We start from the raw sequence: 21,300 nt of genomic DNA on the forward strand, positions 1-21,300 counted from the left end.
TTTTTAAGAGATAAAATACAAATAGTGCTTTGAAATCTTGATTTTATTTATTCACACTATTACTGATTGAAACTGGTCACTAAGAAAAAAGAAAAACCAAAATGAATGTTAAGTCAAATATTATTATTTTAAAGGGCGTATTATTATGAAATATCAGTTCAGTAGTTCATACCCTTATTATTGATCTTAATTGTATTGTGAAACTAACCTAATCAGTTGTTATAGTTCATACAGGTGTTATATTCAAGCAAGTGCAATTTTACTTTTACAATCATAAATTCCCACCGTCAATGTGTCAAGATCAAACCAAAATCAGCTCCATAGAACTCCAGCGTTATGTTCAATTATCAGTTATGTATTTAACATGTTTGTATACACTTATAGTCTCATGGGAATTTAAAACAAAACCACATATCAGTATAGTAAAAAATATAATTCGTAATGTAACGCAAACATCGACCCACACTCGGACTGCCGTGTATAAATACTGCAACTGGCTCGTGGCTCGAGTGAAGATTAACTAGGTATATACTTAACTATTATAGTCATCGTATAGGTCGAAATTAGTTACATTTGTAAGTTTTAGTATTGTAAGCTTGGTCAAAGGAAAAACTTATTTTATCCATAGAATTCATAAATGCGTTTTTGATGCCCGCCGCATTCACATAAAATTTAAAAACCTTTATATTTTCAACTGATAATAATTTGATGCCATCTTTGATAGCGTCTAGTTAGCAAGGCTTATAATTTGTATAACGATTAACAACTAGTGGTTGTTTAGCACCGAACCTGACGGTCCAACGGTTATAATTTACAATATAAACTCTAACACAATGAATAAACAACATATATATCTTGTCGATGCGGTCAACAGACGGGCGGAATGTCACAATATACAGCTTACGATATAATAATGATATAATATAGTCTAAGGCGCGGACGCGCGCAGGCACTTGTACAGCGTCGGAACTAGCGGGGCCGACGCCGGCCGAGAGCGAGCCACTTTCCCATCTCAATGAGACAATACTACACGTAACATCTGATTTTAAGGAAGGCTACTGTTTGTGTCAACTATTTGGCCGCCTAAAAGAAGATATTACGGCCGTAAGAAAGTTGTTCAAAACTTAAATGTTCTGTAAAGGATGGTGTGTAGTGTTACAACTAAAAACCGAACTAAAAGTATACAAATTTTGTCTTAACGGAGTTTTAAAAATGACGTAAATGACAAAAATATGCATAAAAATATTGACTGACATTTCTGGAGAAGTCACGGTACATTAGCGCTCCCACTCACCCTTATTCAATATCACATAATCTATATATTATATACTGCAACAAGGGGTGTATTCTAGTGTTCCCTCTCGGGCCGGGCCGGACTCCCGCTATCCGAATTATACTATCTGCTAATAAATATATGATATTGTGTGTGCGATCTCGATCAACGAGATAAAGTTAACAATCGACTTACATAACTATGATAATGTATAATGCGAGTGTATATGCGACTCGTCTGCGTGCGGCGGACGATATGTTTCAAACACGTCTCCGAAAGCGATTCCTAAATCTATAAATCTCACTCGCTAACTTGTAGTCGGTTTTATCACATTTTGACGGTACTTATCTATCTTATCTTTGTGTGCAAAGTGGTATGGATGGACACTGGTATTTTCTCGAATTGATTGTTTAGTGTCAATATTCGTTGGAGTACCTCCAACCAACCCAAATGAGACATCATTATAGACACATAGAGGGCTGTAACCACTCTTTGGTTGATTCAATGTTGGACTGTCCCCCACATCGAGTGAACCCAATCCCATAGCACTCGCATGTAGTTCCATACCAATCCCATAGCACTCGCATGTAGTTCCATACCAATCCCATAGCACTCGCATGTAGTTCCATACCAATCCCATAGCACTCTCATGTAGTTCCATACCAATCCCATAGCACTCGCATGTAGTTCCATACCAATCCCATAGCACTCGCATGTAGTTCCATACCAATCCCATAGCACTCGTATGTAGTTCCATACCAATCCCATAGCACTCGTATGTAGTTCCATACCAATCCCATAGCACTTGTATGTAGTTCCATACCAATCCCATAGCACTCGCATGTAGTTCCATAGCAATCCCATAGCACTCGCATGTAGTTCCATACCAATCCCATAGCACTCGTATGTAGTTCCATACCAATCCCATAGCACTCGTATGTAGTTCCATACCAATCCCATAGCACTCGTATGTAGTTCCATACCAATCCCATAGCACTCGCATGTAGTTCCATACCAATCCCATAGCACTCGCATGTAGTTCCATACCAATCCCATAGCACTCGTATGTAGTTCCATACCAATCCCTACATTTTAATTGATATTGTCCGTGGTATAAAATACTTTTATATATTAGAATTCTAGATTCTTAAGTATAATAGCAGTAATATTATATAAAATAAAACAACTGTAAACATTAATAAAAAACAAAATTAATATGCCGTATGTTATGTAAGCATATGATTAAAAAAAGCGTCTTATTTTTAAATTAAATTAGACACGTATCTTGTCCGTTTCCAATAAAAACTTAAATTTGTATCAATTCGCGCAGGTGTAGTAACTAGAAACGTTTTAATCGAGTCACCTTCCGCGGGATTAAGATAACGCGCGCAATATTTGCGATAATACTAATAGTAAAGAGAAAAGCTGGCGTGTTCAGTTACTTAGTTAATAATTTGTTCGAATATTGTCATATGTGCGTAGCGACGATAGTAATTACCTAATAGATTTTGTAAAATATTTCGATAAGTTGATTTAGTTCGGTTAAGGGTTGAAACTCACCAAAGCTACCCGGCACTCCTCCAATATCGCTTGGGGTTGTGGTGGTATTGGTCATGTGACGTGTGAATGTTGACGTAGCAAATAATTCGACTCGGTGTAACGAGTAGTTCCGCTGCACGAGGCGCGGCCCCGCCCAGTGCCGTAGCTAGCGGCGTCAGCGGCGCGCGTGCAGCAGGTCGGGGCGCGCGAGCAGGCCGCGGAAGTACTGGCGGGCCAGCCGCGCGATGTACTGCGCGGACGGGGCGCCGGCCGGCCACCAGCCCTCGAGGAAGCCGATGTGGCCGCCGCGGGCCGTCACCGCCAGCGCCACGTGCGCGCTCGAGCACGCCTCGCGCATCGGGATCACTGTCGATGTTGTTGCATTTAAACTAAACTAGGGTATATAATAAGAACACAGAGACGAAACGCTCGAAAATATTTGCGGTTTAAAATACGTGCTCACTTATAGTTATCTATCTTCACCAAACGCGGCTCAGTAGTAGTCTGTCAACTTCTCCACTGACTAGTGGCAATGAAGGAGTTGACAGACAGTTTTTAAACAGTTGCAACGCGACCTTGTGTCAACTTCTTTCGACGCTGCGCTTCCCTTAGAACGCTTGTTCCTCGAGTGTCAGGCCAGATTACCCCTCAAACTGCTCTAGTCCTACTCCCTCATTATATGAGTAGTCATTGCGCAATTCTTGAGAGCGAGACCCTGAACAGATTAGGCGCAGACCCGTGTCTAATTTAAGATAATAGAGTTAAATTACTGATAAATTTCAACTTGTAAACAACAGACCCGCGTTGGATGTTTATATAGGGCTGAAAACTAAAAATCATAAAGAAGCTACCGACCGTGTATGGGCTGCATGGGGTCGTCGGCGGCGCACAGGCACAGCAGCGGCACGCGCACGCGCTCCAGCTTGTCGCGGAGGGTCGCCTGGCGGTAGTACTCGTCCACGCTGACACATTCAATGATTATTTACATCTTAAATGGAATCTCATAACCTTTGGTGTGAGTTTTCAGTCAATTTTATTGTACTAGGGGAGGAGTGCGGAGTGCCTAACAAAAGTAGAAGTACCTGTGGAAGCCGAAGTGCTTGGTGGTGAAGGCGCGGTCGAACTGGCGCACGGAGCGGCACGCGGCCACGCCGGCCCAGTCCGCGCCGGCCGCGCGCAGCGCCGCGTGCGCGCGCACCGTGTTGCGCAGGTTGCGCGCCATCACGTACGACAGCGCCGCGTTCAGCAGCGGCCGCTCCAGGCACTCCGCGCTGCGCTCCACGTCCAGCGGCGAGGACACGATGAGCGCGGCGCTGACGCCGGCCGCGTCCCCGGCGGCGGCCAGGTACTGCCCCAGGATGAGCCCGCCCAGCGACACGCCGGCCGCCAGCAGCGGGCCGCGGCGCCGCGCGCGCACCGCCGCCACCACCTCCGCCAGGTCCGCGTGCGACAGCGCGCAGTACAGCCGCGGCGTCTGCGGGGAACACTCTCGTCTCTATCATCCGCGCAGAGTTCTACAGATGATTATTACTAAATGACAACTGACCGTAAGCGGGATCCCTCCGATGCCCCTGTTGAGAAACACGACGACGTGCGCCTGCAGCGCGGCGGCCGCGGCCACGAGGCAGCGCGCGTAGTCCGCCTGCGAGCCGCCCGTGAGCCCGGGCAGCACCAGTAGCACGGGCCGCGGGCTGCCGTCCTCCTCGGGGCAGTCCACCCAGTCCAACGCCACCTGCCCGCCGTCAGACAGCTTCAGCACCTCTCTGGAAGTTGAACACTACATTTATCATCTTATTACATGCAATTTACTACAAGACAAAAAAAATAGGAAGTGGACTCCAGGCCTCAAATTATAATGGCTGAGGATACAACTGGGAACACGCCAAGATGAGAAAGAGCACTTTACCAGTCTTCTATGCTAGTCTCGTCCATAAAGAAACCATACAAACTTACAGTGAAAAGAAGTGCAACAATCATGGTATTTTTAGACACATACTAAGGTAAACACAACCTGTATAAGATATCTTACATATTGACCTTGTAAAGTGCTAACATTATAAATAACTATTGATTTTTTTAATGCATTTACATTGAGAAAACAACATATGTTGTGGTTTTCATACAAGTTTCATGGAAAGAGTAAATAGCATGTCCATACAATGATTGATACTATGAATCTACCTAAAATTTTAGTTTTCTTATGGTATACTAACTCAACTCTTTCTATTTTAAAAGTTCTACTAATGACCATGCTGATTGTAAGAATCATTCAAAGCAAAGACTATTCTCTAATATAGCTTAGGAAAGTTGGGATTCTTCATTAAGGTGATGGGCTGGCAATCTGTCATTATTTGAATTCCATATTAAAGTGCTAACACCTGAATCTGGCCTTTTAGTCTTTTTGAGTCTGATGGCTCTGTAAAGGATGAAAATGTAGTCACATTTTCATACATACATCTAGTCATATGTATGTAATGATTTTGTATGAATAATGAGTGTGTACCTGCGGTAGTGTACTTGTGGCAGCAGATGCGAGCGCAGCACGGAGCCCACCACGGTCTGCAGCCGCGCCTCCACGCACCACGGGGTGGGCCAATAGTGCTCCTGCAGCAGCGGGACACTGTTCTCCAGGAACTGCCGGAATGGGCCCTCGCGGCATACTAGCAGGGGTTTCTGGATATGAATGTTGTATCATTGTAACCATTTTAAATCTAACTAGGTGGACAGATAGCCTAAAAGAAGTCAGTATTTTTAACAAACATAAATATTGTGTTTCTGTATTTTACCCATAATTTTTGAATATTTTTTAATACCTAGTTTTTATTTGCCTCCTTTATTAAACAACTTTGTCAATTTTCCCAGGGGTATTCAATTTTCATCCTATCTTTCCTGGGGTATTACATTAAGTATTTAATTAACTGCATGATTAGCATATGTATATTGTACTTTAAGTATTTTTATTTAATCAAAATGAAATCATCTAGTTTGTGTTAGAAGAAATTCATGTGATTACTTCAATGAAAATTCAAATTATTTAAATGGTGTATGTTTCATACACATTTCTTTAAAAAGATAAGCAGAGATAATATATTGATTTCTATACTTGCACCAAATTCGCGAAAGCGTTTTATTGCTTTGGTATCAAGAAGTACAATGTTCAGCCTGATAAAACTGTGAGCATGATCCAGAAGAGAACATTCTAAACTAAAAGTGTTATAAGATGATAGCTTATGATTCATATGGGCACATACATGGTTGGATGGATCAAAACTATGAACAATGAATCACCTATGGAATTGAATAATAAGTTTTACCTTGACTGCTTCCACTAGGTAATAGGTTATATAGAGCACTGATAGGGATAAACCTAATAAAACCTCTTTTTTCAACTCAAAAATGTACATAAACATCCCTATCATGTTATTTGTAAAAGAATATAAATAATATAACTGAAATAAACCAAAAACTATAATATAAACATCAACAGAAAATAAAAATATTTTGCCTATATCCCTCCTACTACAGAAGTATTAATGAATGAAAATAAGAAAATGACATTGACGTACCGGCTGTCATATGTCATGTGAGCGAACAGCTGATCAGTGTTGCCTACTTTTTTTTTTAAAATAAATTTCAGGCGAGCAAGGCCCAATACTGACATAATAGTGGAAGACCAGAGATTAGAATTTGTTGAAAATACAAAGTTTTTAGGAATTATAATAGATGCAAAGCTACAGTGTGGGGTGATCATATTTCTAAACTTTCCAATAGACTTAGCTCTGCCGCTTATTCTGTTAGGAGGATCCGACAATTGACAGATGTAGCTACTGCTAGGCTTGTTTATTTCAGCTATTTTTATAGCTTGTTATCTTATGGTTTACTTTAGCCGGAGTCTGTTCTTGATATGCCTAACCAAAAATTCAAAGAGTACCATGTAGTGAAAGTACTTTTTGAGAAGGCTTATTATAGGACTGATGATTACATGAATGATATAAACATCTGGCTTGACCTTGGGACAGGAACCTCAACAGGAATTGTAGTTTGATTTGAACCTAAATCAAAATTCAGTACACCCTGTACATAAATCTATTTAAAATTGGCAATCCATAAAAAAAATATTAAAATCTCATATAAATAAATAAATCTGAACAATGTATTCTCTCGTCCACATTTTTATTCTAAGTTTGGATAGTTGAGAAGTTGACGTTGTTAAAGAAAATACTGCAGTGCAGTTTGTTACCGCTTCTTCTGCACTGACGCCTTAGAAGCGGCAGTAAACTTAGGTTTAAGTAATTTATTTGACATCAATGTTGTGAAACCTAACTAAAGATTTGACTAATAATAATAATAGTAAGCGATATTAAGTATCCTATAATAATGAATAATTTTTTTTTTAATTTAGAGCAAATACACGTTCGAGTTTTCTAACACAGATAGTTTTATTGGCTACGATGATTTGGCAAAGTCCAAATGGTTGCCTGTCCATATACCAACCCGTGTTTTTTTCAGGGGTAAAGGGTTTTTTGATAACCTGCAGATCAGATAGGCAGTGTGCAGAGTCTAATTCCAGGTATTACAATTTGGTTCGCCGTCCGTTCATCATTACCATGGGGTCACGTTTATTTGTTTCTATTTACCTGATCCAGCGTACTTACAGACGCATACGTTGTAAATCAATCAAGGGAAAGTCTTATAAACCGAATTTTGCCTAACAGCGATGGGCTAGCAACGTATCATCGCCAGGCATGTCTTAACCTCGAGTCTTCTGACTATAAGCTCTATCTATCCCGTCAACTGACCGTATCCCGTAGTGTGATATGTGTAGCTGCGTAGATAATTTTTCAAACAGTTTTCGTAAACTTTCTTTGGGAATGAGAAAATCTGTTTGGCAAATTTCTTTTCTTTCTATGAGTTTTTCTTTCGGTTGTAGTTAGGTATGTCTTTTTTCTTTTATTTTATTTACATACAACCGTTTCATAAAACCTTCCTGTTGTCTTAATTTATTCAGCTCAGGTATAGGACCCCGAGGTTGCAAGGTCTGACATTATGCAAGCATGCAACTTAGAAAGTGAACGATATTTTAATAATATTCTGTGCCAATGGACTTTAATACAGTGCTGAATCAAATGTTTGTCGATGACCACCTCGTATTTAGATCGCACATCCATAAAACCACATTTACGAATGTTTTATTGAAAAAAATAATTTTGTGAATTCTGAAATTTACTTTGTAAGGGACAAATTTAAAAATTTCTAGACAGATTTGAAGGAAATTTGACACAGACTATTATTATTATAAACAAACACTAAATAAAGGTAAAAGATACGTAGGCATTGCTCTTCTACTCTTACCGCGGACCTGCTGGCCCTGAAGAATACATGTGGAGCAGAGAGATGAGAATGAGAAATAAATTCAACATACCTTCTGGGATTTGAACCTAGCTACACAAGTAATCGATAACATTGTCGTGGTGAAAATTTTAACTAGGTATCTTAAAGTTGACCACTTTAAGATACCTAGTTAAAATTTTCATTAAACATTCGTTCGTAATCGTAATAGAATATCACCTTTGACATTTGAACTGATTTTCTTTGTCCGTCTACTTATAAGTGTATCAGTGTGAGCTGGTGTGGTGGGTTGTAGTGTGTCCGGTGTGGCGTGGTGGGTGTCCGCCGTTCAGTCTGACGGCGCGGGCGCAGCGAGCAGCGTGCGTAATGGCGCTCACGCAGTTCACACGCGAGGAGGTCTCTCACCACAACCGCGCCGATGATGCTATGATCATCATCGATAACATGGTCTACAATGTAACTAAATTCCTGGAGGACCACCCGGGCGGACCGGAGGTTTTGCTGGACAACGCTGGAAAAGACGCTTCGCAGTGTTTCCATGACGTGGGGCACAGCGACGACGCGAAGGCTTGGCGGCAGGATTTCCTCGCGGGGGAGCTGGTGGAGCGTGACCGGCGGGAGCTGCGCGCGGCGCGGCCGGCGTGGGCGGGCGGGGAAGACACCCTGACGGTGGCGGCCATCGTCCACGTGTGGGGGCCGCCCGTCGTGCTGGCCGTAGCGTCCACGTTACTCTATTTCTACTTATTCTCCTAGTGAAAAGCGTTTCTTTCGGCCCAAAAAATAGAACAGTGCAGAACGGGTTTGCCATTTTGCAGTGTCACGGTGACACTTGTAGCATAATTTGCGGTGGAGTCGGTGTTGGATAGATAATAATGTTGTTGAAGTAATACCTACTCGTTGTGTATGAAACATGATTCGTTGTAAATGAGTAGCGATGTTTCGGCAATTATGATTCTACATAATTCTATGTAAGTATTTGCGTGTGGTGTCGCGTGCAGGGGGCAGGTCGGCATTGGCATGCGCAATAATAACTTGACTGGTTTCCGCCCGTGTCGGAATAACTTGAATTGTAATGTGAGGCAATACTGCCCGACCTGAGTAGGTGGGTACGAGAAGGTTATGAACTTAGGTATGAATTTATACTCAAAATGTTAATGTTGTGTCATAATTTAAATAAAATGATGTTGTTTCAAGGGTTCCATTTATTTGTAAGATCCCTGTGTGATGTAAGATTTATGTGGTACGACCACACATAACACACACCTACTTGTTGGTGCTGGCGGTGACGATTGGCTGACAATCTGTCTCGATTTCAGAATTATTTTACTAGGTATACTTACTTACTTCCTATATAAAAACATAAAATCACGCTTCTTTCCCGGAAGGGTAGGCAGAGGTTACATCTTTCCACTTACCACGGTCTCTATATACTTAGGTAAGTACTTCATTTGCTTTATAATTTCTGTCAGATTTTTTAAGAGCAGGTAAAACCTAAGTAACTTTATGTTTTTTTTTCCACTTGGGAACCATCCCACCACCATCCATATGGCTCTATCAACCTTTCAGTTATATACAAGCCAAATCATGCGATCTCGCTTTTGCTTTCTTTAACAGCACACCGTTTCTTGACAAAATATTGGGTGTCTATCTGAACACCGGTGTCTTTAGAGTCCCCCTGGGCCACTCAGGTACAGTCATTGGGGATTAATGACGTGGCGATGGTGATGAGGTCCGACAAAATTTCTGAAGAGACAGTCGCATTTTTGAGCAGAGAACAAGATCATTATTTCTGATTTTATTATAGAATTCGGAATTTTGTAATAGAAGTACACCCCGGGCTCTTCTTTCAGGGTGGGCGTGTGAATCCGGGAAAATAACTAATAAATAATTTATTTAAAAAAAAGCAAGTCATTTCACGGGGTAGATAGAGTCTATAGTTTCGATAGCTTACCAAAAAAGAAACAAGGAAAAAAGCAACAGCGCTCCGAGGTCTAACTTTCCAAGCCACTGCCGTGACATTATCTACTGGCCAGTCACATAAACTGGCATTAAAAGGCGTCTACTCATCGTGCACATCGCAGCTGAGCCACAAGATAGCATGTTATCAGCGCGGGGAGCGCGGGCGATAACCGGTCTCCGGCGCATGCGGCGCGCCTCCGCGCAGTGAGGACCCGAGCGTCGCCGCCACCGCACGCCGCGCCAGAAGCACGCTTGCGCTAATAATATGGCAGAGAAAACATTTACGAGGAAGCAAGTCGCCGACAGCGGCAACGCTAAGAATGTTCTGTTCATCATCAACAATGACGTGTACGACGTGAGCAAGTTCATCGACGAGCACCCCGGCGGGCACGAGGTGCTGGTGGCCGTGGCCGGCAAGGACGGCACGGAGGAGTTCGAGGACGTCGGCCACAGTCTCGACGCTAAGGAGCTCATGCTCAAATACAAGCTGGGCACGCTGGTCGCCGAGGACCGCGTGGAAGTGAAGAAGAAGCAGTACAACTGGAGCGACAACGACACGAAGGACTCCGACTCTGGCTTCATGTCGTCGTGGAAGTTCCCGCTGCTGCTCGGCGTGGTGGTCACGGTGCTGTACTCCTACCTGTTCGCGTAGGGCGGCCCTGAGCCCCGCAGGCGGAGCAGGCCGGACAGTGCGTCGCCGGGACCTCTGTAAACATTGGTTATTGTGGCCTTGACTGACGGCTTGTGTGACATTGGTTGTTTGGTACGCCTTGTTAAGTTTTTATGTATGATTGTGTATGATTGATTAGACAATCAATTAAAATATGTCGAGTGGTCATTTGCGTTTTGCCACAGTTGACCTGATTACCACACGGTACCAAGCCGGCCGCGGCATCCTGGAAATTAATTATTGAATAATTATCGAATCGCGCATTATTGCATTGCACTCATTTATTTCATTTTAAGTGGTTGACTTGACTCTTGACATTCCAGAAAAGTTATCTTATTAACAAATGTAAAGGAAGCTTAATATTAATTGATTTATTTGTACTGTGTAAATATATATTTTATAAAAAGATTATGTAATATATGACGTTATGTTAACATATTTTGTTGTGAAATCGAATCGTCCCTTTACGTTATATAGTTATCGGATTGAAGGTGCTTAGCTAAGTGGCAAGTTTTGCCAAATAAAGATTTCTTTATTACTGTTTGTTACTAATGAGTTTTCTTATTTATACTCTCATTGACTGCGTACAGTATGGTATGCACACATAAGTTTAATGATTTATCTTTATGTTCCTATAGAGGGAAAAAAATTATTTGCTGCACATAGCCAAAAAATTTCAATTTTAAAATATCTGGATCAATACATATAATAAAACAGTAAAAAAATTTGTCTGTGCATTGAGTATATTTTCAAAAAATAATTTATAACTATATAAAAATAGTAACCGAGCATGAATTTGAAAAAAAAGTCTGTATATTTGTTTGTAGACGCTAATCTCCGGAACTACTGAACGGATTTGAATAAAACTTTTTTTGTTGTATATATCTTATGCCTGGCCAAAATATAGGGTAATTTATATTGGAATCTGGCACAGCTGATATCCAACCATAACCATTCAGCTAAACTATAGGAAATATTGAAAAGACGTCTTAACAAAAGTTGTTCAACCTGATAAGCATTTTCTGTTACAGTATAAAAATTGAAGATTCGGAACACCTGATGTAGAACCATTATATATAAACCAGCTAATCATCAGAATTATGGAAAAGATGTCTTGATTTAGCATTTTCTATTGACGAAAAAAAAATGGAAGATCTGGATCATGTGATGTAGAAGCCAAAAGGACCAGCTACTCTGTAATATGTAACGAAATTTGACTAAATTTAATAACCTTAACCTTCGTATTTTCAATAACACGCAAACGGAGTTGCGGGCGTCAACTAGCATAAAAATAAAATAATGATGCCTATTTAACATTAGGAATGGTGAGTGGGTGATTGCTACATTTGTTGATGAGCTGATAACTGTAATCAGATAAGGTGATGATAGCGTACAAAACATTCTGTGTCGTTCACCAAACAGCCAGCAGGCTACCAGGTAAAGTCAATAGACTCTTTATTTATTCATGAATTTCGCCAGTTTAGCGGAGAATGAAATGAGCCGTGTTAACGGGAATTTTATAACTTTGATGTTAAATCTTGAAACGGATATTTTATAGAGATTTAAAAGTTATTCAGCATTATGTTGTTTAAAAAATTATACCCACCTACATCTTTCAATTGTCTCAAATGTAATGTTATCGAACAAAACCAAAGCAAATTTTTTTACCCACATCCAAATGCCTACACCTTACTTATACCCCAAAATTGAAAAACATTTTAGAGTGAAAGTTTGTAACAATGTAAATTATTTAAGATCTTGTTTATATCTTACGTATAAGATATGGCTACTAAACATGAAAAGGCGTTATCCTGAATTAAAATAAGTAGATTGTGTTATCATGACCTTAGCTCCGAATTGATAACGCGGAAATCTTAAGTCGAGATTGATTGTTCTAGAATCGATGAACGATTGGTCATGGTGATTGTGGAATGAGTAATGAATGGTCATAATCGGTTCACTTCTACTTAACTACGATTTAGGATTCCGTAGTCTACTCGGAACCTTTGTGGTCTTGTCCTGTGCGGTTCTCCTTCGCTGTCCTAAGTTTCTGTCCATCCACAGCTTTTCTCACAGCCTAAAGAAGAAAAGTAGTACTTAAGGAAATAAAGACTGTGATTTGGAATTATTATTAATGCCGTCGAAGTGTTAAATAAAATATTTGAAGAATATGTGCGTCTTCTACACCTAAAGTGAGCATGATTTTTTTTTTCATGTGTATTCTATGCAATGTGGTACTCGGCGTATTAACTTGGAATTCTTTTAGGCGATGGGTTAACAACCTATCACTATTTGAATCTCAATTCGATCATCAAGCCAAATAGCTGAACGTGGCCTATGAGTCTTCCCAAGACTGTTCGCTCTGTCTACCCCGCAAGGGATAAAGACGTATTGATTTTTATATAAAAAATATATTTGTGTATGTACGTATTCTATGGTGTGATGCACTGGGGTTGTGATTTATACATATACCTACGTATGGAGAAAACTAAAACAATTTTAGAATGCTCGCGCTGCCATCATCAGCATTCTCCGGGCGAGGCTGCTGGTTGCATCCTCCCTCTCTGTAGGGGAGCGCAGGCTCCGACTGCAAGTTTCCTCACGAGTGTTCGGTATTAACGATCATCTATGACACACAATAACGAAAACTCGTCTCATCTTAATTATTATATTTACACGAGTTGCATAGCAGTTTACGCTGTAAAGTTATGATAAGGTAACTTGTTATCGGTTGTTGTGAGTTTGTGACAATAAAAAATAAACTTCAGTATCTAAATGACCGGATCGTGACGAGCATATTTATTTGATTGCTTCCAATAAGTACCCAGTACATTCGATGACAATGATTCCGTTTAACAGTTTAATGCATTTGCTGAGTTTCAATTTAAGATTTTCAGAGGGATCAATGATAACAGCCAGTGCCAGGCGATGCAATAAAAAAAAAAAAAAAAAAAAAAAAAAATAAGTTTATTGAACTTGCTTCTTAACAATAATGTTACAATCAGATTGCGTACATAGTAACAATGAGAAAAGCAACTCTGTTGTCCCTCCCTACCATCGAACTAGGAACAAACCTGTATCTCGAGTAGTAGGATGAGACACGATTGCATCTTTAAGAATTAATTGTTAGAAACAATACAAAAGGGAAAACAAAAGGTTTGAATGTAGTAATTCCCAAACTAGAAGTTTCTGTATTTTGGGAATTGTGTTCTAGCTACAGTGAGGTTATAACATACAATGTAGCTACGGAAATGCTCTCAGCCGCCTTAGTGTCTATAATTATATACTTAAATATCTTTATATAGGTATATATACATATATTTATACTTATATATTTATACTTGTATACGACGTTAAACATTTATGATACTATTATATATTGAGCACTACTAATATATGTGTACGTCTGTGTACTTCAGCAAGAAAAGAATCTATCAACTATGATGTATACATACTGCAATAATCATTAATCAAATTGTGCTATCTTGGTTTTAAATAGAAATTTCAAAAGTTACTGTATATGAGATTTTCAGTTTCAGTATAATTCAGTTTCAACAACCACTCCTGTATTTTTCGCTTTATTTCTCTTTTGGTGCATGGGTAGATTTGTATAGTTTTGTGTGCCTTGTTATAAATCTTGCAGCTAAATATTCCAAAGAACCGAGAGGCAAAAACTGTTCTGTGTCGGGGGATTGAACATACACGAACAGTCCTGCGTCGGCGAATGAAAAGTGTGGGGTCATATGGGAGTTGGGCATGTTTTCTTATGAGTGTCAGCAGAATAAAGAGCTGCCTCACCGTCATGACCTTGGTATCAGCATAAAGTTGTTCAGTAGGATATCGATAATTTTTTTTGATCATGACCTTGAGAACAGCGCGTTGTGCTCTCTCCAGCGGGAGAAGTTTGGATTTTGCAGCACCACCCCAAGCGGTTATACAATATGCTAGAACAGATTGACACAAAGCATAATAAACAACTTTTAAGGTTTTCATATCAGCACACATATTTAAATTTTTAAAAAGATAAATTAATTTTCTTATTTTCGGCACTAATGAATTTATATGTTTCTCCCATGTAAGAAAGTGATCTATGTGTACCCCTAAATACTTAATACTGTTTGTTCTAACAAGTGATAAGCAGGTACAATCAGGTATATTTCTACTGCATGTATGGGCTTTAATGTTCACTTCTTTATCAGAAGGCAAAGTCGAAGAATTTATCGAAAATGTCATGCACATAGTTTTTTGAACATTTAAGGTCAGCAAATTTTTATTAAGCCAGGACATAACGGTTGTTAATGAATGTTCAGCATGAGCAAAAGCATTTTGCCAGTTTGAGCCTTTTACTATGAGGGCTGTATCATCGGCATAAGCGTATACCTCACAATTTGGAATATCAAGTTTACAGAGGTCATTTACGTATATTATAAAAAGCGTAGGGCCCAGTACCGAGCCTTGTGGTACACCGTAGGACAAGTTACTCTCATTACTAATAAAATCCCCAATCTTCACATATTGGGTCCGTTCATGTAAATAGTCTTTAAATATAGAAAGAGCAAGGCCGCGAACACCAATATTTTCTAATTTTGACAGCAGAAGAGGTATTGAAATAGTGTCAAAGGCCTTGGAGAAATCTAGGAACATACCAATGCACCTTTTCTCCTCATCAAGGCCTCTGACAACCGTACCTACGAGTTCATTGACTGCATCCTCGGTACTGGTGCCTTTCCTAAAACCAAACTGATTACTTGCTATTATATGTTTAGAGTCTAGGTATTTTACCAGCCTATCATTTAGCACTTTTTCTAAAATTTTAGACAGAGCAGTTAATATGGATATCGGTCTATAATTAGCTATTTCTTCTTTGTCGCCAGCTTTAAAAATAGGATGTACTATTGCTTTTTTAAAAGCCCTGGGAAATGTTCCAGTTGACAAAGCAAGTTGGCATATATAAGTCATAACTGGGACAAAAACTTGCCGCGCTGATTTTATAATACGAGCAGAGATGCCATCCCACCCAACAGCGCAATCAGATCGTAAGCCAGTAATGAGTGAATCTATTTCATATTCATCGACTTCATATAGCATCATTGAATCACGTACGGGGGCTGACATCGGTGCTGCGTCGATTTGAGTTTGACTATTTTGTATAGCTTCGGCTAAGTTCTTACCAATGTTAGTGAAGTAATTATTTACTAAATTTACTGACATGTTGGGATTTTCGTGCAAATTAAGGAGTGGGTTTGTAGGCGAGTTTGAGGATTTTCTATTTGTTATAGTATTGATAGCTCTCCACGTCGATTTTATATTATTTCCTGCATCATACAGCATTTGCTTATAATAATCATTTTTTAAGTTTATGAGAAGCTTATTGATAAAATTTCGGTATCTTGTATACGTAGCCTTTAGTATAAGATTGTCAGGTTCTTTGTGTAATTTTCTGTGCATATTGTCCCTATTTCTGATACACCTAATGAGTCCTGGAGTGATCCAAGGCTTAATTTTTCTTTTTGATCTCGTTAATTTAATTCTGTTTGTGTTACATTTTAATATATTAGATATTATATTGATAAGGGTTTCGACAGCTAAATTTACATCTTTAGTTTTAAATATATCGGAAAAATCTGTCATCAGAATAGCGGCATGAATTGCATTGTAATTTATTTTGGTACATGTTGGTATAATTTTACGCTTGTTTTTAAGATTTGCCATTAATATAGTTGGCTTGTGATCTGTCAAGAACGTATCAACAATTAAAGTAGTTGACAAGTACCTGGACTTCAGCATTACATGGTCTAGACACTTAAACCCTCGTGTAATAAAGGTATGAGCAGGAAGTAAGCCATGCGAAGCATTAAGGTCCAGATATTCATCAAGATGACTATCCGTAGAGCCTTGCTTTATGTCTATGTTTACATCTCCAATGAGACTAATTTCTTGAAATTTTGTTAACTTAGTAAACAGGTCATTTAGAGTGTTCAAAAAAGTGTCAGCATCGATATAAGATGGTGAACGATATATACATATAACTGCAAATTGCCTATTTACTTCACAGACCAAACAGTTTGCTTCTCTAATACTACTGGGCTCATATATTCTACATTCCAGACTGCATTTAGTGTAGATAACAATCCCGCTATTCTGATTGACATTTTTAAGCGTATGATCTCTATTGTAACCGTCAATTACAGGTAAATAAGGTGCTTTCGATATCCAGCATTCGGTTAGGACAATAATATCGGTTGTTATATTCAAGGATGCTAATAGACTTTGAAACTGATCAAAATTATGATTTATACTACGTATATTTAAGTGGAACACTGTTAAAGTTTTATTTTCACATTGAATGTAATTAACGCATTGATCCGGGCGGCAAATAAAAGCTCGGGATGTGGCAAGATTCTCCAGCTCCGAAGATATAAGATTTAAATTATCCAAAGTACAAAATAAACAAGGAGTTTAAAGATCCCTTTTCGGTGGTTTTGATGTCGGTTCTTCAATATGTTTGCTTAGTTTTTATCTCAATATAATACAAATATTTTCATTTATAGATTGTTCTCGTTTGCTTTAGAATAGGACAACAAGTAACTATTTGAATCTTAATTTCCATCATTAAGCCATACAGCTAAACGTGGCCTTTCAGTCTTTTCAAGATTGTTGGCTCTGTCTACCCTGCAAGGGATAAAGACGTGATTATATGTAAGTATAGATAGAAAACAGAGTGCACTTGGGTGGGGGGTGGCGGGGAGGGGGTCGGAGTGAAACTAATCGAGTGCCGCTGTTTAGAGCGTTTCCGTGTCGCGGGAGAGATGGCGCCGCGACGTGCCGCCGGGAAAACTCCGACGAGCTCCGTCACCCGCCCCCGCTCGTCTCGCCACTGTTCATTTATAATTTGTATGACTTATGACCCTTTTGAAAGTCTATAATTCCTTGACCATCTGAATGCCTACAAACATCACGTTTTAACAAACATATACAGAGCCAATAGCCACAAATCTCAAACTTTGAGAACTTAACGATAGTTTAGTTTCAGATATATTGTAGCCCATCGTCTCAAAGATATATTTCGAGTTTATTATATCCCCTTGATGGACTTTTACAATCTGCGCGAAGGACAAGCAGCTGACACGCACTTGGTTCTTCCTTCGCTTTCGCCGTTTGTTACGAAAAGTTGAGCGTTTTACATGTTTTATTATCTTGCAAATTGTATTACTATGTTGAAAATCGGTGTCTGGGCGTCGGCGGGAGGACTGGGAACACGCAACGATGGGAAAGAGAGAAAGTATATAAACATATGAAGCGATATTGACGCCAGCACGCAGGGCAGCTCACATTTGCAGGACGTGGGCGATGCGACGACGTCATACTTACGTAAAATGGGAACTGAGGTGCACAGGAGAATTTCATGGAAAATTTCGTATAAATTTCTGTTTTATCCGGGGTTTTAACGATACACAGCCAATAGTCTAATTGGGTTAGCAATCTGTATCTGTGTGAGCGATTACCATGTACAACCGCTTCTATTCTTCTATATTTATCTATTATAGATTTTTGTTAGTGCTTCTACTTTCTATCTATCTGTTTAGGTCTTACAAATAGCCCCTTCAGCAAAGTTTGTAGAAGCCGATGAAGCTGCTATCTCCATCAAGAGTTCAAATGAGTTTCTTGAGCCAGAGGCACTTGGGACATAGAGACTTTAGGTGAAGTCTGCCTGTCCCTGCCCTGTCCATACCGTCGGCGATCTTCGCTTTCTACGGGAGCTGGGATGGTGCTACTGAAGAAATCGGCAACGCTCAACGTGAAAGGCGGCTAGATTTCGGATAAGGGGTATCGGAAGATGTAAGAAGGAGGAAGTACACAGGATAGCGTCATCTTCGTCGTCGTGTCACGTCGTTGTGTGTTCCAGCCCTAATTCCGCGAAGTGGCTGCCAGCCCGCGTCACGATTCGCGCACATTTCCGCTTTATTGCGGGCGTTTAGCGCTGCCGGCGAGTGGAGTGCGGCCGGGCCGGGAGCCGGGAGTCAGGACCCCGGATTTATTGTTATGGTAACACGTGCGCCTCTCGGCCGCATCAGAACTCGAAATAATGGAGCGTTATCACCACTCCTCTTATTAGGTTCGTTAAAATGAATTCTTATAGACTTACCTTGAAACTTTATGAGTAAACGCAGGAAATAACCTAATTAAATCAGTTGTCTTCTAAATTGTTAGCACCTGTAAAATAAAACTCAGTTTTCCGCGGCATTAAAGAAAATGAATTAGGTCTAAGTATAGGTTCTCTTTTATTTCGTGCCTTAATATTACACAATTAGTTTCTTTCCAATATAATTCAGCAGGCATGAGAACAGTAAGAAGTTTTTACGTAAACAAAATATATAAGAATTTGATTTCTCATTCCATTTCAATAATTGAAATTGTAAACGATAACATTGGTTAAGAAATTGAATAACGTTGTCGTGTAAACGGAAACCAGATTACGAGCAAACATGTACATAAACATACGGACACATGTGTGTCCCCAGGCCGGAGTGACACGAGTAATCACTTTGAACTGCATAGACATGCATATTGCATACACCTTGGTAATCAAAGTGATGCGTAAGGTAAAGATACATACGGTAATATACTCACGTCTATATCCCTCGCGAGGCATACAGAGCCAACAGTCTTGAAAAGCCTGATAGGCCGCGTTCAGCTTTTTGGCTTGATAGAATTGAGATTCAAATAGTGATAGGTTGTTAGATAAAGATTGGTCAACATATTGTTTATAAATTAAGATTTTCGAGCAATAATGAAATTTTACAACATTGGTCCCCTGAAAGTGATGAAATAAAGTACTTATAAATTTGTCAAATAGAGTAACTAATACTTATACATTATTTTAGGTACTAATTTAAACGCAAACCTATCTATTAATATTATGACATTATTTTACACTATAAATTTAAAAAGACTAAAAATTTTAAAAACATTAATCATCATGTAGGTACCATGCGTTTGTTGCGGTTGTTAGGAGAATCATGATGACGTAATAGAATATGGCTTTTGGTCCGTATGTCTTTAACATTTCAATTATTACTTACGTAAAAACCTATTTAGAATCTCATAACAATAACATTAGTATCCTTGACCTCGAGGGCCATTAATTAATAAGACAGATACATTCGCTCACATTGATGAGGTAGCGCGTAGGTAAATATACAAAATATTGTGCGCGTGCGCATAAACTAAATATTGTGTATAACAGGTTCATTTGCCGTTGTTTACAGGGAGTAAGGTCAATGTTTGTCCCTTATGACTTCGGGTTAGGGAGACTCTAACACAAGGTAAGTCTATGATCAAAATACAGGAGTGGGAAGGTCAGATAAATACGGTGTTAACGCTGCCGTCTGACCTCGGTGACACTGTACACAGAAACAACCCGAATGATAACCTAACCATAGTATGGTTAGGTACATGATACGTCATGGCAGTCGATTGAAGAACACTTCGGCACAAGACTTGTATAAGATTTACTCACATAAGTACAGAAAATCAGTTTAGATAGCTTTTTTGCTACATTCAATATTCTGTTTGTATCTACTCGACAAAATTTAAGTGTATTGTTGTATATACATGTGTTTTCCTCAAGTTTATCTTGACTATTATATATATGCGATAAAACTTTGTTCGCAGTGATATATGTAAGTAAATATTGATAGTCATAAAGTAATACATTCAGTAATCATATATATTTAGAAGAGCGACCTTTGATCGTTCTCTGTCAGTTAACATTATAGAAGCATAGGTAGACAGAGACTTTGTACTTTTGACCGAAGGTCGCGGAGGTATGATTACTGTCATTATGTCCGCCTGAACGGATCTGCGATAAATACTCGTATTACCTACGTCATGTGTGAATGTCGTGTGGGTAGAATAATTGATTTCTTTGTTGTATGTAGGTTGTAGGTGTAATGGTAATTTTACCATCCTTTGATCTGTCCTTTCTAGATGTGTTTCCTGTCATTATTATATTATTATTATTTCTGTTCATTATTTCTCTTTATCTAGTATTTCCATTTTTTAACTCCGAGGAGCTTGAAATACACAGCCACACTTACATTTAAGATACTTAGTGTCCAATCTAGATGATTGCTTGCTGACATGTTACGGTTCACAGTAAGTACATTTAACTGGTTCTGTGATCTCCTGGGGTGGGGACATGCTGCAGCTCTCAGACTCCCAGCGTGTCGCAGCAGTCCCCGACATCAAGGACATTATGCCCGCAAGCTATTTGAAACGTGTAACAAACTGACAACCGTTTTTATTTGTTTAGCAACACATTTAAATTATTCGCACACGCTTTAGTAGGTACTTATCTACTTACAATTAGTACCAAACCGATATCGTTATCGCTTTTAACGTAGTTCGAAAGTAGAGAATGTTAAAAACTCCATAAATAGATGATCGGCCCAATCGTGATCTAAAATAATGATAAAAAATAATGTAATTGTTATTCGAATAAGTTGAG

At 39.4% G+C, this 21,300-nt stretch overlaps 3 protein-coding genes across 3 annotated transcripts; 2 read left to right on the plus strand and 1 right to left on the minus strand.

The window, feature by feature from the left end:
• Positions 1–414: 414 nt before the first annotated feature.
• LOC106133370 (phospholipase ABHD3) lies at positions 415–6,366 on the minus strand. The gene is made up of 6 exons (XM_013333074.2): positions 6,127–6,366; positions 5,316–5,485; positions 4,359–4,575; positions 3,895–4,286; positions 3,668–3,774; positions 415–3,178 (listed from the first exon to the last, which is right to left on the minus strand). The coding sequence occupies exons 1-6, from the start codon at positions 6,229–6,231 to the stop codon at positions 2,988–2,990; spliced, it is 1,182 nt and encodes a 393-aa protein (XP_013188528.1). The 5' UTR covers positions 6,232–6,366; the 3' UTR covers positions 415–2,987.
• Positions 6,367–8,460: 2,094 nt separating this feature from the next.
• Positions 8,461–9,354, plus strand: LOC106133373 (cytochrome b5-like). Its single transcript, XM_013333076.2, has one exon. It carries the CDS (start codon positions 8,528–8,530, stop codon positions 8,912–8,914), a length of 387 nt encoding a protein of 128 aa, XP_013188530.2. The 5' UTR covers positions 8,461–8,527; the 3' UTR covers positions 8,915–9,354.
• A 947-nt stretch (positions 9,355–10,301) lies between these two features.
• Positions 10,302–11,338, plus strand: LOC106133371 (cytochrome b5-like). The gene has a single exon (XM_013333075.2). The coding sequence runs from the start codon at positions 10,386–10,388 to the stop codon at positions 10,770–10,772; it is 387 nt and encodes a 128-aa protein (XP_013188529.1). The 5' UTR covers positions 10,302–10,385; the 3' UTR covers positions 10,773–11,338.
• Positions 11,339–21,300: the final 9,962 nt, after the last annotated feature.

The sequence above is a fragment of the Amyelois transitella genome, chromosome 3 (assembly GCF_032362555.1).
Source record: "Amyelois transitella isolate CPQ chromosome 3, ilAmyTran1.1, whole genome shotgun sequence".
Classification (NCBI taxonomy): Eukaryota; Metazoa; Arthropoda; class Insecta; order Lepidoptera; family Pyralidae; genus Amyelois; species Amyelois transitella.